Consider the following 27379-nt stretch of genomic DNA (forward strand, 5'->3'; position numbering starts at 1 on the left):
TGATTAAATCAGCAGCAGTAGGTCAGTTTTTGTTGGAATAATCAGCTTAGCATCTCTCACTGCTACACGGGGACAGATGCTTGGAAGCTTTTGTGAATATGAAATGAACTGTTGAAAACAATAATGTGGAATCCTACAGTACAGCTGTGTGTTTAACTTCTCAGACATGGTTCTGGATCAGCACGAGGTGTCGGGCCCTGTAGGTCAGGATGCCAGGAAAAGGATCCGTGAGGCCCTGCTCAAACAGCACCACCACCAAAACCATAAGAAACTGGCCAACCGCATCCCTATTGTACGCTCCTTTGCGGATATTGGCAAGAAGCAGTCTGAACCTCATTCCATGGACAAGAATGGTGAGCAAATGGTCTGGAAACACGTACACACCTACGCACACACCTGCTAATTGCCAAGACTGCAGTCTGTTCCACACCCTGTATTATTCTCTGCTTTTTCCATGGTGACCATGCAGTATATGTGTTGTATGTAAATATAAACAGTATGTTTTTATGTATAATGTTGTAATCCTTTGCATGTTTTTTTCCATCTGTGACTTGCTGTTTTACTGCTGTTTGATATCTCATTTTCTCCTCTTGTTTGTGTCTCTCCATGTTTGTGTGTTTGTCTTGTCTGCTGTATTTTGCATGTGTGTGTGTGCATGTGTTTGTGTGCCATTCACTTAACCAGTAAATGGCCTCTATTATCAAACTGTAAAATCTCCCAGGTGTTTGCCTGAAAAAGCACTCCCCAAGAATGCTTCACCAAGAAGGGCCTTTTCTTGTGCGGCATGGCCGCGGTGTGTGTGTTGTATATCATGTCTGTCCACCGCTTCATCACCTTTAAGCTCCTCTAGGAGCCTCCAGACTTCAGACACGCCGTTTGGCGAAACCAAGACCAAACGTCTTAGTGTCCTTCAGGCAGTTGCACAAGGCTACTGTCCCATCTCACAAGAAGACACAGAGCAGGAAATCTGCACAGGCAACCAGGGCGCCTAAGCTGATGATAAACACTAAAAGTCTAGAGATAGTAGTAGTATTAGTATAAAAGGAACTCATTAAAAGGGGAGAGTATCATCATGAGGTTAGAAATTAGTCATGTGCAGTCAAGGACAGAGAAAATAGAAAACTTCTGCATTCTTAAACTCATGCAGCTTTCTCTTCATGCGAGGCTCACAGTCAAGATGTTCTTGTAGCTGTGCTATTTTTGAGATGTACAAGTGAGGCCATAAAAAGAAAGAAGATGGTTTTAAGTATGCAGACGTTTTCTCTTTAAAACTTTTAATACTTTCAACATCTTAGAATAAACTCCAGGTAAGTGGTAGTCACTCTGCAGAATTATTTATGTGACCAACAGGGCATATTTACCAATATTTATGATAATACTCTCCACTTGTTGCCATTATCAACAATGTGTTTGATGACTAAAAACCATAGGAGCTTTGTGACTCATGTTCATCATAGTAACTAATTAATAGTGGTAGCTATACTTGCTTCAAATTCATGGTATAACTTCATAACACAAAACATAATCTACATTTTGTTGCCTTTTGTTAAAGAAATAGTTTAGAAAGATTTTGGTAAATGGTTAACTTTCTTGCCGAGAGTTAAATGAGAAGATCAATACCACTCTCAAACATGAGAGTGGTATTGATCCTTTCATCTAACTCTTGCCAAGAAAATAAATAAGTACTTCCTAGTCTCCTTTAATGATAGTATCATCACATCCTCACTGAAACAGCTGGCATTTTGAGCAAGGCACATTTTAATAATTCCTTCAAGTGCTGTGGTTTGCTCAAATGGCTGCAACTGGTGCATTTACATCACAAATTGCTTGAAATTTAAATTTAGAAGGAGCAATCTTTGACTTCGTTTCAGCTAAACTAAAACATACTGAAAAATCTATTTCAGTGAGTCACGATTAGTTGATACAATTCATTTGAAATGAAAGTTAAAGATTGCCTCTCATTTAGTTTACTAAACTTTATTTGGAAAGACTGAGTCTAAGATTTTGCTACAGTCACTTTCTCCATTTCACCACTGATCATTCATCAAATGATCTTAATATTAATCTTACTCACCATGTACACCCTGGAAAAAAAGGTACAATGTAGTATCTATTGTTACTAGGGCTGAACCTTTTTTCCGATAAAGGTGCAGCACCTACAACAAAAGGTATCACTGTTGTATCATATTTTTTCAGAGAATGTAACTGTACCCTGTAGTCACTCACTGGAAACCTTTGTCTTTGTGTGGGAAAGAAGTATTATGAGAGGCTGAGCCTCTGCAAAATTGACATATTGTTGGTTTCCTGCTCTGCCTGACAGGCCAAACAGTCTCACCTCAGTCCCAGCCAGCTAACAATGAGGGCAAACAGGACGTCAGCCGAGAAAACAGTGCTGTCGACTTCAGCAAGGTGAGCAACCAGACCCACCACTGATCCTGCTGTTTATCTATGGGTACTGATATCCGGACACATAACTAGTGCTGTATATTTAACTTAAGATTGGATTACATGTGAAGTGGTCACCGTACGCCTCTTGCCCTGCATGTGGAATTTCACAGGAGTAAATCTTGTTTTCTTTTACTGGGTAGACTGTCCTATTCAGAAACAGCCGAATCATTCTATCTCATTATCTCTAATCTTATTAAACAAACTCTTGTAAAGCCTTTGCCATTTTCATGTTTTGGTTTTGCTTCTTTCTGTCTCATAGATTGACCTTCACTTCATGAAGAAGATCCCTCCTGGTGCTGAGGCATCCAACGTCCTGGTGGGGGAGCTGGAATTCCTAGACCGCCCTGTGGTGGCCTTCATCCGCCTGTCACCTGCTGTGCTGCTCAACGGCCTGGCTGAGGTTCCCATCACCACCAGGTTATACAGTACACAAAATGCAGGAATAGATGAGCTGATATTTTGTCTCATTAAAAAAAGGATTTGACTTTTACCCAAAAACTGTTGATCTCTTTTGTTGCACAGGTTTCTTTTCATCCTGCTTGGCCCTCTTGGAAAAGGTCCACAGTATCATGAAATTGGCCGGTCTATTGCCACCCTGATGACTGATGAGGTGAGGCCTTAGTCCAGCCACATTCCAGTGTTGCACATGAGTGTCACATACTGTATATTATAGGATTATTATCACTGATGCATGAATGTGTGAGCAGCATATCTGTTGTTGCTGGTCGAGGTGGAGCTGATTTGAACCACTTAATAAAATGTTAGGCTGTGCAAACCTCACAGTCTGACAATTCTGTCAATAATTGAGTCCTAAAAACCTTATTTTGCAGTGCAGTGAGAATATGTCAACCTGTTTTTAATTTAGATCACATTGTTTAGAACATGTTCTAGAAACGACTATCTGTGATTTTAGAATAATCTTGAAACAAGTTGATTTAAGTACTTAATAAATAACTTAATTCAACATATTGTCTGGACTCAATTACTGCCAAAAATAACTCAATAAGAGATGTTTTTTACACTGAAAAATGCATCATGTTTTAGAAGCTTATTATATGTTTTGTAACATTTGTAAAACTAATCTGTAAAAGAGGAAACAAAGTAGTGGAGTAAAGTATTTCCCAAAATGTTGGAGTACAAGTGTTTAAGTAGTAGAACATACTCAAGTAAAGTACAAGTAGCTCGAACCTGTAATTAAATACAGTACTTGAGTAAATGTACTAGGTTACTTTCCACCACTGGATGTCAGTTCCTTAATAAAAATCCCTCTTAAAGTTTGTTATTGTACATATTTTTAAAAAGAGCAAGGTGCAAGTCATCTTATTTCTTATTTACATTCATGTATTTATGGTCAAATACTAATACTTGCATCCTAAAACTGTAAAAATGAATGTGAGATATTTTTCATATTTGTTTTTGATGGTTATTGATGGTTATATATGACATTGTGGTTGCATAAGGACTAGAGAAAACCATCCTGTAAATCAAAAGTCTACCTGAAGAAGCAAAAAAAAAAAAAAAAAAAATCAACAACATATGACTATCTACCAGCTCCAGGTTTGCTTTCCTTAAGCTGAACCTGACCCCTGTTTAAGAGCTAGAGAAAAGCCTTTGGGGATCAAGAGAGAATGACATAAAAACCGTAACAGGATTTCCCACAGTGCAGCTACAGTATGAGCTAATGTTACTGACCATGCCTTTTTTTCATTGGCAGCAGTCCTCTGGGATGTATGAAAATAGAAGCGTATGGATGTCAACCTACTTCATCATATATGGGAATGAATTTCACCCGTTACTGTGCTTAGATCAAAACTGATTTGCTTTTCAGCCATTTTCTGCAAAAGAATCTTTTTCTCATTGACATTTGTGGGGAAACTTAGGCATAAATACACCTTATTCTTCTGTAGATTCACTTTGTATGATAATGTTCTGAATATTTTGTTCACCTTATGCATGGAGATAGAAATAATCCTTTTCTGGATAAACCCTTTAAGGCGTTGTTATATGCATTTCCATCTGTAAATCCATGGAAATACGTGGAGAAGGTCAGATCATATTTATACTGCATACAAATCATTTTACTTTTATGTGTCTCCTCGTCTTTTGCGCAGATTTTTCATGATGTTGCTTACAAGGCCAAAGACAGAAATGACCTGGTGGCAGGCATTGATGAGTTTCTGGACCAGGTGACAGTGTTGCCCCCTGGAGAGTGGGACCCCTCCATCAGAATAGAACCTCCCAAAAACGTGCCCTCTCAGGTAAACTCCCCACCTACGTAACAAAGAGAAAAAAAAGTTTCTTGGTACATATTTTGATATTTGTTCCTTATAACATAAGGTAAGAAGGATGACTAATTTCCTTCTTAAAGAGACAGCTCCACTGCTGCCACTTAAAAAGCCCGACCATAACTAAACCATTTGAGAGTCTGTTTAAAGTTTGAGTGTCTCTATATATAATTACCGTCGTTTCATAATGCGTATGAGTCTGCTGAGAAATATTTAAACATCTGTGATCTCCACTAATCTCAGCTGTGTTGTACTCTGAGCTTTGATGCTGTTCCCCAGGGTTGTGCTCTCAATCCTTTCCAAAACATTAGTTATTTTTCCTCCATTAGTTATTTTGGTCTGTCATGACTGTGAAAAGTGATGCGCCATCTTGTTTGTGAGAGAATTTCTGTTATCTAACAGAAAGTTGCCCCAGATTATTAAAAAACGGAGGTTGTTTTAGGTCTCTTTTCTCTCTTCCTCTTGTTATTAGGCTCCTGTGGTGAATTAATGACATACCACTGTGCAATTAGATTGTTATGCTGATGGACTGTGTATCAGAATATGCTACATTCAGAAAGACTCAGTCATTTGGAATTTAAGCTTGGTTAAAACTTGGCTGGAATTATGATTCAGTGGAGATTTAAGCGCAACTGACACTTGTTATTGTCCTCATGGTGATGACCAGCAACAGGCAGTTGACTGACAGTGATCTTAACCACACAGGAAAAGCGGAAGATTCCCCCTGTTCCCAACGGAGTGACGGATCTTGGAGAGTCAGAGGAACACGGAGGGCATGGTGGCCCTGAGCTCCAGCGCACTGGAAGGTAGGTGTTGGGAGAGAAACAGCATGATTTGTGAGCTCTCTAAGCTCCTCTTTGTCCCCGTCTTCCTGTCGCCTTTTAGCTGCCTCTCCGTCCCCAAACTATAAATATAGCTCTCTTAAGAAGAAGACTACCCTACTGGCCAATTTATCATTCCCCACACTTCAACTCCTTAAAGACCTTTTGTTTGACTTTTAATTCATTGTGAATTTAGAATTATACAAGCACTCTATCCCACATTAAGTCACATTCTTCAATATTGCAAGATTGTTATATTATTTAAAAACAAGGTGCCATATGAGTGCAGTATACTCACTCACAAATAATGCACAGCACACTGCTCCTCACATTGCATATGGTATGCTCTTGCAAAATGAAACTGGACTTTGGTTAATCATGACACATATTATCACTGTGTGTTGTATATTTGCCAGCACTTCACTCCTGGTTTCCTCATTGTCATAATCATGTCACCAGTGCTAATAACGGTAATTATTGGGCCTGGAAACTGAATTCCTAACATTTCTCATTGGTAAGTAAACAGTCTGTCTGCCTAATTACTTTGATTCACAACCAAAGAGACCTAATGAGGCTTTAGTAGTGGCTGGCGGCTTTTTTAAAGGTTTGCTTAAAGGACCAGTGTGTAGGGTTTAGTGGCATCTAGTGGTGAGGTTGCAGATTGCAACGAACTGAATGCAAATTGAACTGCACCTTTAAACCTTAAATGCATATTACATTATTATTACATTACAATTTTCTTTTATTAAAGGACTAATGTGTAAGATTCAGGGGGATCTATTGGCGGAAATGGAACATAATACTCATAACTATGTTTTAATTAGTTAAAACTGCCATGTTACACAGCCATGTTTCTACAGTAGCCCAGAACAGACAAACCAAACACTGGCTCTAGAGAGGGCCTTCCACGTTTTTTGTGAGTTTCGCAGCCACCACAGGTTTTCCTACACGCTTGGAAGGGAAGGGGTAAGGGAGGGGTATTCAGTTGGTTGCAATCTGCAACCTCAGCGCAAGATGCCACTAAATCCTACACACTGGTCCTTTAAGCCCTCATGTCCCTCATATTGCAAATGTATTTAACTGTAGCTATTTTCTTTTGCTGTTTTCTGGTTTCAAACTTGTTGTAGTATGCAGGTAGTAGATAATATTGTGTTTTCCTGATTGGCCTCATTGTTGCTGATACTGCACTGTAAATTAATGCTGATGAAATATCAGCTCAAATGTGTGAGGTTCTCTTTAGCACAAATACTTTCTGTGATATTGGGGAGATCTGATGACAATAAGCAAAAAAAAAGAAGAAAAGGAAGATGTGTCTGAACCAACTGATGATGAGAACTATATTTTTGTGCCAAGTAATTCATCAGATAATTAAGAAGCTGAATTAGTGTACGAGTATGACAATGCAAGCTCAGAGGACAAGAGCAGTAAAACAGTGGACTGTTGCATACAGTCCATAAAGTCATGATGCACTAATTACAAGACAGTGACTGTGATTAGTGCTGACTCATCTGTGTTTGGTAAGTGTCAATTATTGAGCAGCTACAGTAGTCTGTGTGTAACATGGTGCAATATAGAAACATAAAATATAATAGGCTATGTACAAAGATATAAGTAAATTCTTAAAGCAATATATTTTGGTATTGAAAAGTTAAAAGTGTAAAAGCAAGCAAGCAATGTTATTTTAATTTGTAGCTCAGCCTGTGGTACTTAAAGTTGTAATGCGTGAGATTTCAGCACTGGTTGATTTGGTGACACCCGTGGTTACTGTGGTAACGGTGAGTGTTCGTACTCGTCGAGCAGCTACAGAGAAGAGCAGCTGGTGTGCCTGTTTACAGTGCAGCCAAACAAACTTGTGTTGTTTTAATAAAGAAGTCCGTCTATAATAACTGCAACAGCAATCTAATTTCATGTTGGCGTGAGCAGTTTTCCACACAAAAGCAGGACAAAGTAAAGTTGGTGACCTTGCTTAGAAGTTCACCAAGCTCTTTGTTTAACAGCTCACTCCTTTAACAGCTGCTCCTTCTATTTCCATCGCTCTCTGCAATCTTTAAAACTGATCCACATTTTTGATGAACAATCGCTAACCTCAGTGACAAAAGCGTTGTGTTTCATGTGACTGTTTTATAATAAAAGCCACACCGTGAACATCAATAAGATAGAATAGAGAAATAGAAAAGAGAAATAGTTGCAAGAAGAATTTTTACACTAATTTTCAGGAGCACAGAGACTTATTGATATATAGAGAAGGGATTAAAGAGAAAGAAATATGTTGTCATTATGTCATCATCACCTAAAAATTATCCGATGACTGCCAGGGGATTCTTGAACTCCAGCTTGAAACAATGAAATGACAGTGCACAGGAGTGTTTGGTGTGTATCTCGGTGGTTTAATAGCAGAGGAGTGAATGATGTGCTGCTGCTGAGCTGCGGTATGCTGCGGTACAGACTCTTATTCCAGCTAAAATTGGCCGGAAGCCCAGTCTCAGCTATCAAACCGACTCCCTCCCCCCTCCACTACCTCCACCACCTCCCGGGACATGGCATCGCTGCCTACCGCTCAGACTGAAATAAGCATAATGTCCCGCCTACTGTTGCCGTAGCAACCACTTCCAGCTAGTTCACCACGGTCCCGTCTCGCTGCAGCAGGAGAGAGTGCTCGCTGTGGCTGAGTCTTACACACACACTTACATTGATATAAACTCACGCTACAAAGATGCAGCCTCAGCGTGGGGACACTTTGCCCTTTTTCAATATTTTTGTCCGGTGGTTCACATGAGTAATACTGTAAATACACTGGAATTAGAGGAGCTAGTACTCGCAGTAGTAAAGTGCTCAAACATTTGTTCAGCGATGGAGAGAACAACCACCATACTGCAGGTGATACTGTACACTTTGAATTAATGCAGTAACAGAAGATAATACAGATTATTTAAGAAAGAGCAGTACACGTCTTCACTGCAACTGTAATTTTTTCCCCTTACATTTATATACGATCATACCTCAATCATGTGCCACAAGTCTGGTAAAAAGTTGAATCATCTCACGTTTATTTCTAATGTTGATGGATGTGTGGACCATGTGTGGTTCCATATCGTATGTGTTTGCTTGCGTGCTTCTCTCTCATAAAATCCCTGTTTTGCTGCAGGTTTTTTGGCGGTTTCATCTTGGACATCAAGCGAAAGGCTCCTCACTACCTTTCTGACTACACAGATGCCATCAGTCTACAGTGTCTGGCCTCCTTCCTTTTCCTCTACTGCGCCTGCATGTCACCTGTCATCACCTTTGGAGGACTCCTGGGGGAGGCCACAGAGGGACGTGTGGTAAGAGTCGACATATATATTGCTCCCAGGAGATCATATCATCACATCTAAAAGTTTTGTCTTAAATGATTGTACAGCTAAGGACGTTATATTAATATTCATGAGAATGGAATTTGGAAGCAGTTTAGAAACAGGCAAGATCAGATGTTTAATTTACATATGTCCAGGGAAGACATGACTCACACATTACAACACAAGCTCTTTTTTAACAGCACCCTGCATCAAATTCAATCAGTTGACACGTCGTACTTGAAGGCACCTTGAAACACAGTCTCCTTTCTCCGCTGTTGCTCCACTTATCTTCCTAAATGTCACATACAGTAAAAACACAGTACATTAAACTTGTGCGGTGTTTATAGCCATGTTAACAGTGCGGCTTTAGGGATGGCAATTGAAGGGATTGGTTCGTGTGTCAGTCCACCGCTTTAATCCAGACTGAAATGTCTCATCAATTATTGGATGGATTTCCATGAAATGGCACAGACACTCATGTACCCCTCAGGATGAATTGTAATGACTTGGTGATCTCTCAACTTTTCATGTAGCGCCATCATCAGGTCAAATATTTGTTTGGTTTGTGACCAAATACCCGCAAATACCTGCCTCAGCTGTACCTTGTGTTTATTTCTTATAAGCAAATGCTAGCATGCTAAGACCCTAAACTAAAGTGGTAGACATGATAAACCTTATACCTGCATGTTAGCATTGTGAGCATGTTGCCATTTAGCTCAAAGCAGTGCTGTGACTAAATACAGCATGGCTGTGACTGGATTGGCTGTATACATTTAGTCTTGTTAGTCAGTAATAAGGGATGTTTGTTCAGATATTGCAGAGCAAATCAGATCAAATCAATTTGAATGCTCCAAAAGCAACATGTGCAACTGAATAAATTAAGCAATGGAATCACAGCATTATTTCCTGTGTTTTCAGAGTGCTATTGAGTCCCTGTTTGGGGCTTCCATGACTGGAATAGCCTACTCTCTTTTTGCTGGTCAGCCTCTGACCATCCTTGGCAGCACAGGGCCTGTTCTTGTCTTTGAGAAGATCCTCTTCAAGTTCTGCAAGTATGTTATTTTCTTTTTCTTGTTCCTTGAGCACAAATTTGTGCTTCTCTTATGCTAGAATATTTCCATGTTGATGGTGGATGTGCGTGCTTTGTGCTTGAGTAGCTATGCCATATCTAATCATGCATCCCTTCCTCCTGTTTTTGTGTGTGTGTGTGTTCTGTCTCTCTCAGGGACTACGGCCTCTCCTACCTCTCCCTGAGGGCCTGTATTGGCCTGTGGACAGCCTTCTTCTGTCTACTGCTGGTGGCCACGGATGCCAGCTCGCTTGTCTGTTACATCACACGCTTCACTGAAGAAGCCTTCGCAGCCCTTATTTGCATCATCTTCATCTATGAGGCACTGGAGAAGCTGTTCCACCTGGGGGTGCACTACCCCATCAATAAAAACAACAACCTTCAGAAACTCACACAGTATTCGTGAGTATTAGAAACCCAGTTGCAGCTTTTTTTTGTTTAATATAGTTCAAAATGAAATATTTTTTGGCTTTAGGCTTGTTGGCTGGATAAATCAGTCAATTTTGAAGGAGCACTTCACCAGTTTTACACATCAAGTTCAGTTGTTCCTATTTTCCCGTTTATATATTTTTCTGTTTCTGTTGTCAGACAAGTGAGTGAGTATGTAATAGTAATTCCCAAGTGGCTTAGCTGTGGTTTTTGACAAAAAAATCATTATTTTATACTTGTGACATCATCTGACAAAATCATCTTCAATCCAGGTTAATGACAACAGCTACGTTGACATGAAAGTTAGAGGTGACAGAAAGCTCTTCTTCACTGTCACACGGCCCCTCGCTGGGCAGCTTACTGCTCCATTTTCCTCCTAAACACTGAAAACACCAATCCGGCGTTTTAAGATTTATATACTGGAGTCTGTTTTGGAAAAGCTCAGTTTTTGAGGGAGAAAAACACCTTTTTAGTCTGGATATAGAGCTGAAACTGACAAATAAGATGTGTTTACAAATGTAACCCGCTTAGTGTGGATAACCCTTAAGATGTCGTCAGGATTATCTCAGTTTGCGATTGAGATTGCATTACAGTCTGGGGTCATGGAGTTTGGCAGGGAAGACTGAACAAAAGATGGTATGGAGCTGCATCATGGGAAATGTAGGAACCATTGTTGTTGGAGCTTGACCCATAATAGGGACTAAAAGTCAGTATTTTTTAGCCTCTAAATTGCTGGAGTACTCCTTTAAGACATCAACTTGGGCTCTGGGAACTTATGGCATTTCTCTCAATTTTCTCACATTTTACAGACTTAATGTTTAATCAGTTAATTAGAAAAATAACTGACAAATTAATTGACAGTGAAAAAAATATTTTTTTGTCGCCCTCCGTTGATTTAGAGTAAAATCAAAGAAGTACTGACTTGAAAGTAAGCTCTCACTTTTGTTTGGGCGATGTCATCGCATTGCAGCTTGTGTTGCATGTCCAGTGTACTCAACTTAGCACATTTGCACGCATGTGGAAGAGTTTGCTGCATCATCAAATAGCAGATGGTGGAGTGGTATAGTAAACACACTGTCCAGTTTTTCAGAAATGGTTTTTGCTTTATGGTGAATAATCCCATGTTGAGTGTGTGTCAGGAGCATCATGCATTATCCTGAAACATAAGCTGGCTGGTGGTTATCTCAAGCCAAGAGCTCCTTCTGTGAATTTCTATTCTGGTATAGTGGACAGCAGGGGATGCTGACATTTAGTTTTGTAAAATGCCAGCAGACAAAGTCATTCATGTTGATGGCTGAACAATTCGGCAGAAGCGTATAATATGGAATAGCGTTGTTAGCTGATACATTTTTCAATGAGGGAGTATGTACCCTCAAAGGATATGGCTGCCGATGTTTATATTTTTATTGTCTTTAAATCCCATGAAAAGTCCAAAATCACTCAATGCGTTCTGACTTCTCTACTCTGTCTATGGCTCCAAGTCCATTGGTTCTTACAGAAGACATAAATCTAAACCATTAATACACATTTGTTGCTCTAGTGAGTGTTTCTGGCAGCAGGACGGGTATGTGGGATTCAGTCTCAATAAACTACAGTGTGTTTGTTCATGGTAATGAAGGAACTTGTCACTCAGTACAACAATGTGACTCACTGATGTGTTTTCAATAGTTTTTGGTCCACAATGGAATTCTATGCTACAGAGGAATAAGATCAGGCTTAACTACATACACAATACTTGTTAGTAGATCACTTCAATGCTGGTTTGGGTCTTTTCATTTTTTTGATTTAGATTTGAACGAAAACACATGTAAATATAAGGTTTATGTTATTATGTGTGCTCCCCTCCATAGTTGTGCATGTGTGGAGCCCAGGGACCCCAGCAATGAGACCCTGCAGTTCTGGGAGGAGAGAAACATCACAGCATCCCAGGTCAACTGGACCATGCTAGAGGTCAAGGTAAGGAACCCTTGACATTTGCAGATGAATACAGAAAAACAGCTAAACAAATGTAGCATATGTACTGTATCTAAAAAAATAAGGGTTATCTGTGACTTAGAGATTTGTAGATGAAACAGACTTTCTTGGGTTCAAATAGACTTCTAATGATGGATAAAGAATCCAAAGAAGATCTGGATCTGTAAGCCGTTAAGAAATAACAGTCAAACTGTGATCTTGAGTTGAGATGAGAAGAGGCTAAAACACGAGACAGGAGACAGAAATAGCATGTTTAATCACAGTTGCCTACCCAGAAATCAAACTTCACACAAAAACAAAAATACCTAGAAAGTTAGGGATATTTCTTACACTCTCTGGCACTTTGTTGTGTCTCACTTAGCCCACACTTTGCTTGATCAAGAAGCGTCATAAGTCTAGGCGGGGATTAAGAACATGTGGGCAGGATTTCACAGGATTTAGCTGTACAAAATGAGCATGGAGATGCGGGGTGAAGAGTGGATTCTCTCGCTGTCACACATAAATCAGTTATGCCAGTGGCGGCATGCTGCGCCACTCCTACACATGCTCGTAAGACGTATAGCAGCAAAAATTTTGGGAGGCACAGTCAAATGAGGCCACGAGAAGTGTGTGCAAATACTTTTTTTGTTAACTGTATATATATTTCAAGCAAAATATGCAGAAGAAATGATATGATTTGAAAAACAATAATGAATGTACCAGATTGTTTGTATTCAGACTTCACTAATTTATCACTGACACCGACATCCATCACCACCATCATCTCCACTGTCACTATAATCACTTTTATGGGCATCATTATCCCAATCCTCCTTGCGCTCATCATCCTGATTATCATCATCGTCATCATCATCATCATCACCGTGTCCTCTGGTGCCAGTAGGAGTGCGAGATGTTGCACGGGGAGTTTGAGGGCAGCGCCTGCGGTCCCCACGGCCCCTACATCCCCGACGTCCTCTTCTGGTGCGTGGTCCTCTTCTTCTCCACCGTCTTCATGTCCGCCTTCCTCAAGGAGTTCAAGACTAGCCGTTACTTCCCCACCAAGGTACCTTATTACCTTTGTTTTTAAAACATCTTTGTATCAATTGTTCCTCTTGAAGTGCAGATCTTTAAGATTTCCTGTTTGACACTATCCTCAGACGTATATTAGCTGCAAAATTGAATCTGCTTCATTAATTTTATGGTGGTCCATTTACTTCTCATTTTGCCATGGGACTGAAATTAGACTGAAATTGTTCTGCATGCCCACAGTTTTACCTGTTTGTGTCATTTTAGATCATGCTGCCATCTATTGGTTGTTTCAACTGCTGCAGTTAAAATCTTGCAGTCTGTGTGGCCACTCTATGTGTGAAATTTCTATGATTTATCATTGAGATGACACTCATGAGCGTAATATGTGGCGTGATGCTGACACACTAATCTATAGTAGACCGGCGCCTCCTTGTGGTGGTGAATAATACACTGTAGTCTGGCTGTGGTACATATTATTATAGTGTATGTGAGTGAAGATTGTGTATGTCTTTGTTCCCTCCAGGTGCGAGCCATCATCAGTGACTTTGCTGTCTTCATCACCATCCTCACTATGGTTCTTGTAGATTACGTCCTGGGGATCCCTTCACCTAAACTACAGGTCCCCAACAAGTTCAAAGTAAGTTCAGTAAAAAGCTACTATACAGTATATATATTTTGAACAAAATACTAGAATGTGTAACTTTTTATGATATATATGATATGGAGTTTAAGATATAAGAAATACATACAGACAGATTTTATACCCAATAAAAATGATAATATCTTTCAGACTTTGGAGCAAAAAGGCTTACATTTTTAGGTATTTCCCTAAGTAAGGAGCTATTTACAGAATCAAATATGAATGTTCATAAGAAATGATCTCCATCCAGGAATAACATCTTCATTTTGCAACTATGGAAGTATCACTGTTGCTGGCAGTACTGTGATGAAACTCATGCTCATCTTAGAGTTCATTGAGAAGTCATTTTTGGGAATTGAGCATGTCAGTCACTTTAAGTTGTCTTAGCCTTAATTTTGTACCGTACCTCTGAGGAACACGTCAAAAGACATCAGTTAGAAATATTAAGAGAAGCTGATTTGAGATTAATTCTTAAGAAGTGTCATGTCTTTTAATTTGATAGACCTACAAATTGGAAAGCACCTTTAACTAACTGAAACAGTACTCTTACTTTTGTGTTGAAGATGTAGATAATGCTAATAAAGAGTAAAAAAAAAAAGATCTTGAAATGAAAAGAACAATAAGAATGTCATTTACATTTGATGTTGATTAAATAAGTATTTTTTAGATTCCTGTTTTTTTAAACCTCATTGCTGCCTTTCTTTTCACTCTCCCCAGCCAACCAGGGATGATCGTGGCTGGGTTATAAACCCTGTGGGGCCCAACCCCTGGTGGACCACTATCATCACCTTCATCCCTGCTCTGCTGTGCACCATCCTCATCTTCATGGACCAGCAGATCACAGCCGTCATTATTAACAGGAAGGAGCACAAACTGAAGGTATTTTAAAACCCTCATTCAATATCCCAGTCACAAAAATAACCAAATGAACTTTAACTCACATATCTTTGTTAATCATCAGCTTACTGTATCTAAACCCTGATGTCCTTTGCCTGGCTCCTGCAGAAAGGCTGTGGCTACCACCTGGACCTGTTTGTGGTTGGGGTGATGCTGGGCGTGTGCTCGGTGATGGGCCTGCCGTGGTTCGTGGCAGCCACCGTGCTCTCCATCTCCCACGTAAACAGCCTGAAGCTGGAGTCGGAGTGCTCAGCCCCCGGAGAGCAGCCCAAGTTCCTGGGCATCCGAGAGCAGCGCTTCACCGGCCTCATGATCTTCACCTTGATGGGCTGCTCCGTCTTCATGACCTCTGTGCTAAAGGTCAGGGGATAAACACCTTAGAGCAACCAAATATGCACCCACACTCATGTAAGAATTATTCACAAAAAGTTTGTCTTGATCCTGATTATTTATCTGTCTATCTCCAGTTTATCCCCATGCCTGTGCTGTACGGAGTGTTTCTATACATGGGGGCTTCCTCACTCAGAGGCATTCAGGTGAGCTTGGAGACTGCCGGCAGTTTACTGCTTTACTGCTTTTACTACTCAGCCGGAAAAGATACAGGATGAATTATTAAACAAATGCATGTTTGTATGTATGCAGTTCTTTGACCGTCTGAGGCTCTTCGGCATGCCGGCCAAACATCAGCCAGACTTCATCTACCTTCGACACGTCCCGCTGAGGAAAGTGCACCTCTTCACTATCGTCCAGCTCAGCTGCTTGATCCTACTGTGGACCATTAAGACCTCCAAGGCTGCCATTGTCTTCCCTATGATGGTAACGTGAATGCGTGCACAGGTGGATCTGTATATCTGTGTAGCCTAATGCGTACCATATCTGTTCATTCATATCTGTCTGTTTCTGCTGCTCCAGGTCTTGGCCCTGGTGTTCATTCGTAAGCTGCTGGACTTCATGTTCAGTAAGAGAGAGCTGAGCTGGCTGGATGACCTGATGCCAGAGTGGAAGAAGAAGAAGCTGGAAGATGCGGCAGAAGAGGTGCAGTAATAGACCACAGCTTGGATGACCAAAAGTCACCTTTGACCACTGCAGCAGTAAAGCTGCTGTCCATGCGGTGTTTTAAATTTTCTTTTTTGTCTCTTTCTGCAGGAGGAACACAGTATTATTGCAGAAGAAGAAGGCATTGTACAAGTGCCACTGGAGGGACACTACAAGTAATTCATTTTATCTTTAATCATATTCTGCATTTTGGGCACCCAAGCCTCCTGCAAAATTCATTTTGTCAGACTCTGGGTGGGATATTCTGCCTGCAGCATCTCTGAAAAATGCTTGTTTGGACTCATGCAATATGTATTGTTAGATGTTTCTGTTTAGAAGCGCAAAATATGGGAGGAGTAAATTTATACAAATAGCCGCTGCACCTGATTTATGTCTGAAATTTAACATCTAGAAAAAGGAGGTGTAAAATGTACTGCACTGTTTTGTCAGACAAACACAGAGCGAGAGAGACCATAGCAAAGAGAAACAGTGAATGAAAAAGACTTACAGAGATATGAGAGAGAAATGCAAATCAAAAGATGAACTGCCCTCTTGGCCTCCTCCTTGAACATGTGTTTTTCAATGTCTGACAGCAGCTCCAGTCCAGTGTGATATGACTGAAACAGCCAGTAATACTTCATTATTTTTTTATCCGTGTAGAGAAATGATCATGTGAAGGGGGTTTAAAAGTTTTCCAAAAATCTCCCAGATTGATTTTTTTCATGACTCATTCAATCATTTTTGTTGAGCTGACAGGCTATTTAAGTAATATCTCCTCACACATAAATTTAATCTTGTCAGATGAATACATGCTTGCAGTTACAAAGGTGTCCTCTTTCAACCAATATTCCAAGTTCACCAGCTGGAAACTATTTCTTTTGTGCTCCACTGCTTTCCAACATTCAAAAAGATTTGAATGAGTTTCAAAATTTTGCACCCTTGAGGGTAATTTTACAAACGGCTTATTAGGAGGTTGTACCACGCCCAAGACAAGTTGAGTTCCCCAACAGGAACACTTAATGCTATTTAAAATGACCCCAATGAGAACATGTGTGTTTGTTAGACTTAGAAACAAGTGCATATGTATTCATTTTTGCCCTCCTCCGTGATGTGTTTGAAGGAGTGACCCAGCCACAGTCAACATCACTGATGAGATGTCCAAAGGATCTTTCGGGAATGTGTGGAAGAGTGTCAGCCCTGCTGAAAGCACTAAGAAGGAACCAAGCACTAAAAGGTTAGCCTCCTTATCCACATCACTCTCAGACATCCAGATCAGTATTACTTATACATCACAGGGCTTTAATACCAAAAACAATGTAGAGATTTATTGATTTCAAATCCTAAATGTGTTTTTGCAGGGTCAAAAAATAACAATTTCAAGGGTTATAGTGTGTTAAAGCAAGCAGTGGCAGGTGTTTATTATTAAAATATTATGGAACATTGACTGTATATTTTTCCAGGAAACTGAGAGGCTAGTATGTTTAGATGGAAGGGTTTATCTAAGAGCAGCCCTGCCCTCTCAGATTTCCCACAGAGTAGACTAACATAGTATTTCCTGCCTGACTCTCTCCATCCATTCCACCCCTAAGCTCCCCTTCCTAACCTCTCAGAAGCTGATATCCCAAAGGTAAGTCGTTCCCAGTCCCTGTCAGCATGGAGAGTCTTGTCCTGTGTCTTCTGTTTACTGCTGCCAACTGTTGATTGTTGCATGCCATGATGAAAACAGTGTTGGTGTGTGCTGCAAGTTATGATTTGGTGATGGGAGTTGAATCAATAGAGAATGAAATTTGTAATAAATGTATATTGGTGGATTGTAAATAGCATGGCCTGGGTGTGCATGTTACTTCAAGGAAACATGATTTATAATGCTAAATGCAGCCTTCGCATGCTGTAAAAGTTGTAAAATTAATAGCACTATATCTCACTCACTAGTAGCCCTACAGTATATGTCAATGCCAGGGTAGACTGCTATAAAGCTTTATGAGACATATTTGCATGCAACGTGATCTGGATTGATTGACTGATAGCCAGTACACATTTCAGTCAGCCAGCTGGCAATGCATTTGCATCCTGCACCTGTGTGTTCCATTTCCCGTACAGAAGATTAACATAAATTCAATATATTTGCTTGTTTCCTTTTGTGATATTTACTACTTTCTCGTGCAGTTGTTCCAGTGGCGGTGAAAAGCGTCACAAGCGGCGGAGGCATGAGAGGAGCTTGGACAGGGAGACAAGTTTGTGATGACACATACTGGCGGACGGTGCCACTGTGCTGTCAATCAGTAGATCAAAAAAGAACAAAACAAAAAAAAAACTATACCGTGCCACACTCAACCACCTTTGTACTGTGCTACACTGTGTTTTTGTCATGTAAGTCTGTGTGCAAGTTGTGTAAAACAAAGAAAAATTTGTTAGAAACAGTATTAACATGAGGAACCGATGCACATTTGTGTTCTTTTTCTATGTATATCAATGTTTGGTGATACCAGCAACAGAAGGAAGCCAGAATTATATGACACTTGTGAATGGGCCAATTTAAGTGAAAATTTTAAACAATTTTTAAATCTACTTTATTTGTATTTTGTATGTTTTTATATTTTTCCAATAACAACAACTGCAAGTTGTCCTTTTAAAAACCTGCCACAGAAAACCACAAATATGTGGATTTTGTGTGCAGAATTTAATGCCGCTATTGACTTGATGCACCTCACAATAGAAATCTTAAGACAGAGTAGATATTTGCCAATACTAATCTATTTCACTGGTATCTAAAAGAGTTGGCTATATAGCAAATCTAGTAAATTTTTTGAAAGTATTAAATAAACATTTTATATATTCTGTATATCTAAATGTTTTTGTGACAGTGACAGCTCATATCACTCCATGTTCTTCTCCATTGCTATTTTACAAATTACGTCATTCCTCCAGTAAAGCATTCCTCAGTAAGTTAAAGGAATAATTTGACATTTTGAGAAATATGCTTTTTCGCTTTCTTGCGAGAGTTAGTCAAGAAGATTGATACCACTTTCATGTCAGTACGCTAAATGTGAAGCTAGATTAGCTGGTTAGCTTAGCGTACAAAACCAAAGTATAAAAACAACACATTATGGTTTTACGTTAGCGATAGCTTCATATTTACCATACAGACATAAAATTGCTATCAATTTTCTCATCTAACTCTCAGCAACAGAAGGCAAATAAGCATATTTCCCAAAATATTAAACTATTCCTTTGAGGAAAGTATTTTTTGCGGGGCAGCTTTTTGGAAAATGACATTTTCAAGCTAGCATGGCAGCATAGTTTGGGAACTTTCAGTATCTCTAGCTACTTGGCCTTGGCTTTTTAAAAACTCATCAAATTTGCAAATGCTGAACTTTAGGGTGACTGTACAGACAGCTGTATGTTTTCCACATCCATACTCTTTGTCATCTTGTCAGTAAGTGTCATCCATGGACATGTGATCTCCTCTCCAAATGACCCTCAATGTGTTAGCATCTGAAGCTAATTGTTTTTAAAAAAAAAAACCACCTGCGCAGTGACAAAACAGACTTGACTGTCTCACTGCAGGACCATGGTTACTTCTAGAGATGCAATAATACCTTTTTTCTGGGAAGGGCAACATGTAATAAGCGGTAAAGAGTCTTAACAATGTATAATACATAGTATATTTTATTCATGTAAAATGTTACTAATATATTACTAACATGACGTCAGTGTTGAAGGCAGGGTTTTGTTGTAGATGTTTTTTTCCCATTGTCTAATTGATGGTTCTTAGTTGAAATAGAGAAACTAATAATGGGTCAAAATTATATCAATATCAAATATTTTGACCACTTCTGTGTGGAATTCTGCCTTAAATTTGGTAGTGATAGCTGTACACTTTCTGTTTAATAATTTAAGTCACCTGTATAGAAAACTATGAGTTCAAATCTGTTGTTAAATTGTAATTTGTTTCATGAGGATGAGAGAGCGAGTGAGTGAGAGCATAAATAAAGATATTAAACCAACTCTCCTGAATGACGTGGTACTTTATTCATCCTCATGCTTGGCGCATGTTCACAGGGAGGTCAGAGGTCAGCCAGTGAGCAGCACCTCAAGACAGATGTTTGATGTTTTCTGACATAGAATAGGTCATTCTCACTGTGCTACTGTATATAAATGCTATTTTTTCCCAATATTGTACTATTCTGCATTTCCCCAGAGTACTCTCCAAATACAGTGTGTGGTGTGTAGTTACTGGCCTCCTTGTCTCCACCTTTGACCTCAGGAGCTCTGAGTCTTTGGCCTCATGGGAGATAGAGAGCAGAGAGCACCCTCCACCCTCAGGCTGAAGCTTCTCTTGCTTCCGTATGGCAGGAGGTACAGGAGGTGCCTGTATCTCTGGCCCATGATGCAGGGGCTGATACTCCCAGAGAGACTGCCATCCTTGTGTAAAACGACTGCACAGTATGAAGTATTATCATAAGTCAGAAATAGTAGGAGGAATATGTAAAGACTGTTGCACTCCTGCAGGCATGTTTTGAACTGTATAGTGCCTTTTCCTGATTCCTCACATGGGAGACTTGGAGTAACTGTCTTCTTTGAGTTTCATTATGTGTCATTTCACTCTTGCACAGAAATCCTGAATACCATGTTTTTTCTAAAATATTTTTAAAAAAAGCTAAAAACTAATTCCCTGGATCTTTGTCAATGTGAATACTTTCACTGGTAAATCATGGTTTCCACAATAATGTGTTGAAGTTATTTAACTTTGAAGCTACTCCTTGTGTTTGTACTCTTGGCTCTATGCTGAATGAAGACTGAGATGCAGTTTAATGCTCTGAATCACTAATAAATGGTCCCTTTATGCTCACAATATCTTTTACTGTATCATATACTTTTGTTTCTTCTTTAACAAATCTCTCTAAAACCGGACAACTTCTGTTTTTGACATGTTTTCTCAATCTTACTCTGAGCGATGGGATCCTAAATCAACAGACTCAAGAGTTTTGTTATTTTACATGAGAGGTTTTCTGTTGTTTGTGTGTGTGTGTGTGTGTGTGTGTGTGTGTGGTCTTCTCAATGATCACTTATTTCTCTGCACTTATCTGGATTTAGCAAGATTTGAGTCAAAATCTGATGGCAGTTATGTTTTTGACTAGTAAACTCTTTTTCCAAAGTCTAACTGTGATTGTTGCACATTTGATAATGAATATTTAATGTTGTATAGAAATTTGTAGGATTTAAAACCAAGTTTCAGGGGCATTAATGATATTCTAAATTTAAGTTGTACTGACTCAGGCGTCACAAGATGATGTCCTCTGAAGAATCCTTCCTCAATTCCTGTACTCTCTAGGACTGGTCTGATAACAGAACCTTTACACTACATCCTTGACATTTAAAGGGGAATGATTTTACTCATCTGTTTCCTGGTGTTGGGAACTCGGAGTACTACTGCATATGTGAAAAATGTTGCACGAAGCCAAAGCAAAATCAGATTTAAAGAGGTGATCTCACTTGAGTCCCCGCTGAATGCAAAAATCTGGGTGTGTGGAGTTCCAATTCTCATCTCTACTAATATAACACACCATTGTGGGTAATGTAGGTGCACGGAATATTTGTGGTTCTGCTGCATCTATTTTGATCCCTTTTTAAAAACTGTCCAGTGTGAATCCGGCAATGTCATAGGAGGGCAATGCTAAGTCAGTAGAACACTCTTTTAAGCATATATATCCATTGGCCTTGTAGGACTCCTGATAGCTGCACATCCAGTGAAGCAAATATTATAATTTTTTTAATGGATTGACTTTAGCAGTGAAAACTGGTGGAAAAGTATGGAAGTTAAAAGTAGCCAAAGTTAAAGTTCAATCATAACAATGTTTCATATGCGAATTTGTATGTGTCATTCCATAAGTTTATAACATCTATACCATCAGGTAACATACTGACATTATCAGGACATAATTTATATATCAACACATCAAGGCTGAGCTCTTGTATTTGAAAATGAGTCTAATGGCACAAACACACAATGAAAATCTTTATTTTGCAGAGCGGATTAATAATATGCAATGAAAACCAACTACACTACATATGTTTTCTATAGGCCTACCTGAGATTTAACTTTTTTGTGTTCTTGTTTTCACCTTAAAAATATAGAAAATAATTTAAATTTGTAGAAAAAATATGCCCTCAATTTCATTTCTTCTCTCTGGTGCACCGTAAAACCTATGGAAGAGTAGTCGTTTTTGTATCTTTGCAACACATTGTGAAGTAAAAAAGACTTACAAATTTAAATATAGCGTTGACATTACAACATGCAAAGCAGTATGGCTTTCTGTTCCTCCTGTATATGGCTTTCTCTGCAGCACACAGAGGGATTCCTTGAAGAGTGCGTCTCATTGGTCCACTTGCCTTTTCTTGCTGCAAAAGAGAGAAAATCACAATCACGCCTGACAAGTAAAAACAGACCTCTAGCATTGATCAGATCAGTGTTTTAGATTGGGAAACCTCAGCCACGTGACTCAGTTTTACCTCTCCCCTGATGCTTTGGAGGACATGACCCAGAGTAAATATTCCTTGGCAGCCATGGAGTCCAGGACCTTGTTCACATCACTGGTGAAGGTTCCATCTACATGCCTCCTGCTGAACGCCCCACCCTGCCTGTCCATTTCAGATCTGAGTGTGTACACAGGCACACAATGTAAACAGTGCCCATTAAGGGTCAGTAACCCTCAAATGTGGAAACCTGCCATTTGCATTCTCATGTGTGATCAGAAAATCATCATCAGTAGTTTTTTTATCGTTGTTATTTGAAGACATTGTGCTGCTGTGATCATTTCATGATTGGATCATTGACTGGTTGCATGATTTATGTAAAAAATAATCATCTCACACAAACATCACACAGTGTAGGAACATATCAATCAACACAGTGGAAAAGTTCAGGTGATTTATTTTAGCACAACCACAAGGAACATCAAGAAAAAAAAAGCAAAGAAAGGAAAAGGTGAAGTGGCACGACAGGCAGTTGATTAGCTCTTTCTTTCTGACTCAAGATGTCTCTGTCTCTCTCATCATGGTGGAATCAGACACAGCGAGGCTTTTTTAGCACTGTAGGAGGAGAAGGAAGGAAGGAGAGCCTACTCTCTTCTAACTTGCCCAGACTTGAGCCTGGCAACAAAGTCTTTGATTGCCTGGTCCTTGAGGTAGGAGCTCACGTCGCTGGTGAAGGTCCCATCTGCGTGGCGCTTCTCTGCAGCACTAAAAACAAACAGCAATACTCAGCCAGAATAGCTATAATACAGTACATATTATATCATACTTTGAAGAAAAAAAGCTATACTATTTGAGCCTGAAATAAAAAGTCTATAAAGGGGTCACGTCCCTGTTTAGCAGTACTTTGTACAATTTTGAGGTACTTTACTTTAGTACATCCATAGATTTCAGAGAGAAATATTGTACTTCTCACTCCAATACATTAATTTAACAGCGACAGCTACTGCTTACATCTCATAGTGATCTTTTACATAAAAAACATATGATCAGGTTATAAAATACAATGCATTGTTAAAGATTAAGCAAGTGGTTGATACACTTTTTGGCCTGTGACAGATGTCTGAGTTGTTAGCAGTTCTACCAAAATGACATCTTAAAGATTAGAGAAAAGTCCTAAAAATCTATATGATTTTGTGCAGCAGAAGTTAGTTTTCTTCTTCTTTCCTGTACCATTAGTCATCTCACAACCTCTGGACTAAACTAAATGTGTATAAAATAGTTAAAACTAGTTTCACATTGAAGAACATACCTCTGATGTCAAATATAATAATATATTAATCACAGAGGCCATTTTTCTGCAGTACGAGTTCTTTAACATATGATACTTTAAGTATATTTAGCCAATAATACTTTTGTAAGATTTTGAATACAGGGCTTGTCATGAAGATTAGTATCTTTCACTACTTCTGTTTAGCCCCTTAAACATTAATCCCAACATCTGGAGCTTGTGTTTCATTGTTCAAGAAAAAGGGTCAAACAACACACATGTTCTATGATTCTCATGGTAACTTTTGCATATATTACACACTGACCCGCTCCTCTTGTTGTTCATCAGCCACCGAACAAAGTCCTGAGCCTTCCTGTCCTCCAGGTATTTGCTGTAGTCATTTGAGAATGTTCCCTCTGAATGTCTCTTCATGTTTGACAGCTCCCCCGGCTCGTCCGCTAATGTGTTGTCTGCCTCAAAACTACAGGAGGGAGGGCACATTTTAACCATCACATTCATTTTGATTTTAAAATGTTGTAAAGTATGTTACATAAAGACTTTAAAGAAACTACAAATAGGTATCATAGCATGATTTTCACAGAATGATACCCACTTACACTTTCAAAGATTCCTTAGATTTTTAAAAATACTTTATTGTCATCAATTTCTTTGGTTAATTATGTCCAAATTGGGTTCATAATTTATAATTCATTTTTGTACAGTTGTGGGTGTAATTTCCTCCTAAAAAGATGAATAAAACAAAATCTAGACCAATAGACAAATTTTTATAACATGTTTTTTTCTCTATTAACATAAAACCCAATATTATTTTAAAATTTCACCAACAACACCATAATATAAATAGGTTAGCATAGATTTCACCAAATTCCCTCTTGCACTTTGAATCATATTTAGTATATTCATTTGGGGTAATAAATACTGCATCTGTATCTCCCTAGCATATTTTCTCCACAGGTTTGAAGCAGGATCAATTATTCATTTTCAGTTTCTTTCTGTATTTTAGAAATTTGATATTTGCAGCATCATAATTCCTCTGGAGAAAGTGTATGAGAGGATACACATCCACTGTGTTTAAGTGTGGGGAGACTATGACATACAGTATAAAACTTCTCACTTAAAAGTATAATGTCTAATTTGATGTCTCTGAAGTAACTAAATTTCAGTTTGAATGATTATACCATCATTTGGCAGATTTTTGATCAATGTGCTTGCAGTTTGGCTACAGATGATTTGGTTTCTGTGGAGCGTCATATAAGCTGTGTAAATTGTCTCATGTTTCTTTGAAAACTCTCATATCTTGTAATTGTTTCTATTTGGAATTCAATTGAAAACAACCCATTTTACATTAATTTACATACATTTTACCTATAATTTAGCCAGATTGTATGTCTTTTTTCATGAATCATATATTTTTCATCCTCTTGTAGATTCCAGACTCCCAATCTTGTGTGAGAGAATTTTCTGTTTCTGTACTTTTGTATTAAAGTGTAATATTTACACTCTAATTCAAAAGTGCTAAAAAGTGGCAAAACCTGTGGTCCTTTTAACAAAATTTTAATCAAAAACTTAACCTCAATAAGTTTAGATGTAGTTTATCTTTTGACTGTACCTTGAGCTGTCATCAGCCTCCTGCAGAGGAACCTGCCAGCTGCTCTGGACAAAGCCGAGGACCAGAAGGATGCCAGCCAGGGAATAGATGCTTTTCATTGTTATAACCTATCAGATCAGCACATGCACAGACACAAAGAGAGTTTGCAGCTCAGATCAGTAAGCTGAAGACAAGTGGTTTCACCTTTGCAACAAAATGCAACTCACCTTTTCTTCTTTCTTCCTTCAAAGAACGGTGCTGTTAGTTCCTCTGCTTGTTCCTGGTGTCTGTATCTATCCCCCCTCTCTTGCTTTGTGGTCTTATATACTGTAAGCCTTGGAGGAGGATGGATCTCCTCAGGTGGGCCAATTTCATCACTCTGCCAGATCCACCTGTTACTCTCAACCCATTAGACACGGGCCCCGTCGCATTGGCCGAATCGACAAGCCGAGCATTTGTCCAGAAAGGAAAGATGCTATTCATGCGTGATGCCTTCTGGTACTTAGGTGTTAAGATCAAACAATCACAGCTCATCCTGACAAACAGAAAGTAGGGAAGATGCTTTAATGTGCTACTGTGTCATCATGATGGGAAGTGATATGTGTGCAGTCATAAGTGAAAGATGAGTCAGTATTTGTGGAATCTTTCCGATCAAATTTAGAAGATGGGAAACATTGACTGCTTTTTGCATCAGTGGCAGTTACTTCTGGTTTACAAGGGTCATTGTTCAATAAAGATTGATGTTCTATGAAAGCAAATGTTCATGCAATGCAGCTGACATATAATTCTCACATACAGTACCAGGTAGTTTAGTCCCATATAGTGTGTTGAAAAAAAAAACAACTAAATATTTCTCTCATATTTTTTCCAAAAAAATCCCATAGGCCTAAAGTTTAGTTCAGTACAAACAGAGTACTGAGCCTTACTGTCATTAATTGTCTTGAGATAACTTCTTACATTTCTTTATCAGCAAAATTAGTGACTAGTGGAGGAAGAAGTATCCTGATCATTAAGTAAAAGTGCCAATACCACAATGTGAAAAAGTCCTTCATTCAAAATCCTACTTATCTTGAGTATTATAAGTAAACAACTAAATATTGTAAACAAAATGTATTCAAAGTATCAAAGTAAGGGCACTTGGCTCCTGTGAGTGATACATTTTTAAATATTATATTATTATATGAATGTGTAAACAGTATTTTACTGTTGTAGTTGGTGGTAGTGGAGCTAGTTTCCACAACTTTACATACCGTTGGTTAGTTTAATCTCATTGTGTCTTATAAACTCATCATATGTTTTGTATATAAAATGTTAATCTTAGAAGTAAGTGTCAAATAAATGTAGTGGGTTAAAAAGTAATTTAAATTTCCCTCTGAAATGTAGTAGAGAAGAAGTATAAAGTAGCCTAAAATGGAAATACTCAAGTAAAGTACCTCAAAATTTTAAGTAGACTGAATATACTTCATTACTTTCCATCACTGAAACTGAAATAAGATGTCACCACTCTTTTCTTCTTTGTCTGATATCATTCCAACTTGCCTTCCTTGGAAGAATTTTATACACTTGAGCACAGTATTCAGAATAAACACCTCCCTTGTCAGTGGTTACGTCCTATCCTCCTTAAAGCATGGTGTTATTAAGCCTTTAACTGAACAAAACTTTGACTATTTAACACCTTAAATCAAGATAACCTGTTGGAAAACAAGACAAAGAGTCTACAGTCATGCTAATAGCTCTGTGAGGCTGCATTTAGGCACAGAGGTGCTTTGAGCTTAATGCTAATATCAGCATGCTAACATGCTCCCCGTGACTAATCTAACCAAGAGAATTTTCTGCACACATGTATCAGCATGCTAAAATTTGAGACTGTGGTAGACTTGATAGGGGCACCAGACGAAAAGTCAGGGGATCACTGAAGTTGAAAAATATGAATGTCTGTAGCAAATTTCATGTCAATCGATCCAATGGTTGTTGAGACATTTCACTCAAAACCACAAATGTGAACCTCATAGTGGTGTTAAATGAAACGTCAGGGGATCACCATTAGTCAAGTCATTAGGATACATCCTCAGGGCACCATGAATG

General features: G+C 38.9%; 2 protein-coding genes across 7 annotated transcripts in view; one reads left to right on the forward strand and one right to left on the reverse strand.

Annotated features, from left to right (window-relative positions):
* The window catches only part of LOC122976228 (sodium-driven chloride bicarbonate exchanger-like), a 47866-nt gene extending 29301 nt beyond the window's left edge, over window positions 1-18565 (forward strand). For 5 of the 6 annotated variants that reach the window (XM_044344574.1, XM_044344578.1, XM_044344573.1 and 2 more), the window contains 20 exons: window positions 165-353; window positions 2321-2409; window positions 2708-2865; window positions 2971-3058; window positions 4560-4706; window positions 5439-5539; window positions 8700-8874; window positions 9805-9938; window positions 10112-10357; window positions 12235-12340; window positions 13242-13403; window positions 13893-14006; window positions 14727-14888; window positions 15015-15266; window positions 15374-15442; window positions 15549-15722; window positions 15819-15941; window positions 16053-16117; window positions 17062-17175; window positions 18108-18565. In XM_044344574.1, the coding sequence (XP_044200509.1) occupies window positions 165-353; window positions 2321-2409; window positions 2708-2865; window positions 2971-3058; window positions 4560-4706; window positions 5439-5539; window positions 8700-8874; window positions 9805-9938; window positions 10112-10357; window positions 12235-12340; window positions 13242-13403; window positions 13893-14006; window positions 14727-14888; window positions 15015-15266; window positions 15374-15442; window positions 15549-15722; window positions 15819-15941; window positions 16053-16117; window positions 17062-17175; window positions 18108-18183 (2744 nt within the window). In that variant the 3' untranslated portion in view covers window positions 18184-18565. Of the gene's footprint in view, window positions 1-164; window positions 354-2320; window positions 2410-2707; window positions 2866-2970; window positions 3059-4559; window positions 4707-5438; window positions 5540-8699; window positions 8875-9804; window positions 9939-10111; window positions 10358-12234; window positions 12341-13241; window positions 13404-13892; window positions 14007-14726; window positions 14889-15014; window positions 15267-15373; window positions 15443-15548; window positions 15723-15818; window positions 15942-16052; window positions 16118-17061; window positions 17176-17530; window positions 17569-18107 lie in introns of all 6 variants that reach the window. The other variant, XM_044344577.1, reaches the window with a different exon arrangement.
* A 3382-nt stretch (window positions 18566-21947) lies between these two features.
* LOC122976585 (glucagon-1-like) lies at window positions 21948-25968 on the reverse strand. Its single transcript, XM_044345148.1, has 6 exons — window positions 25522-25968; window positions 25316-25422; window positions 24011-24166; window positions 23067-23183; window positions 22455-22598; window positions 21948-22343 (listed from the first exon to the last, which is right to left on the reverse strand). The coding sequence occupies exons 2-6, from the start codon at window positions 25411-25413 to the stop codon at window positions 22319-22321; spliced, it is 540 nt and encodes a 179-aa protein (XP_044201083.1). The 5' UTR covers window positions 25414-25422; window positions 25522-25968; the 3' UTR covers window positions 21948-22318.
* Between the last annotated feature and the right edge of the window lie 1411 nt (window positions 25969-27379).

This window comes from Thunnus albacares, chromosome 24 (genome assembly GCF_914725855.1).
Source record: "Thunnus albacares chromosome 24, fThuAlb1.1, whole genome shotgun sequence".
Taxonomy (NCBI): Eukaryota; Metazoa; Chordata; class Actinopteri; order Scombriformes; family Scombridae; genus Thunnus; species Thunnus albacares.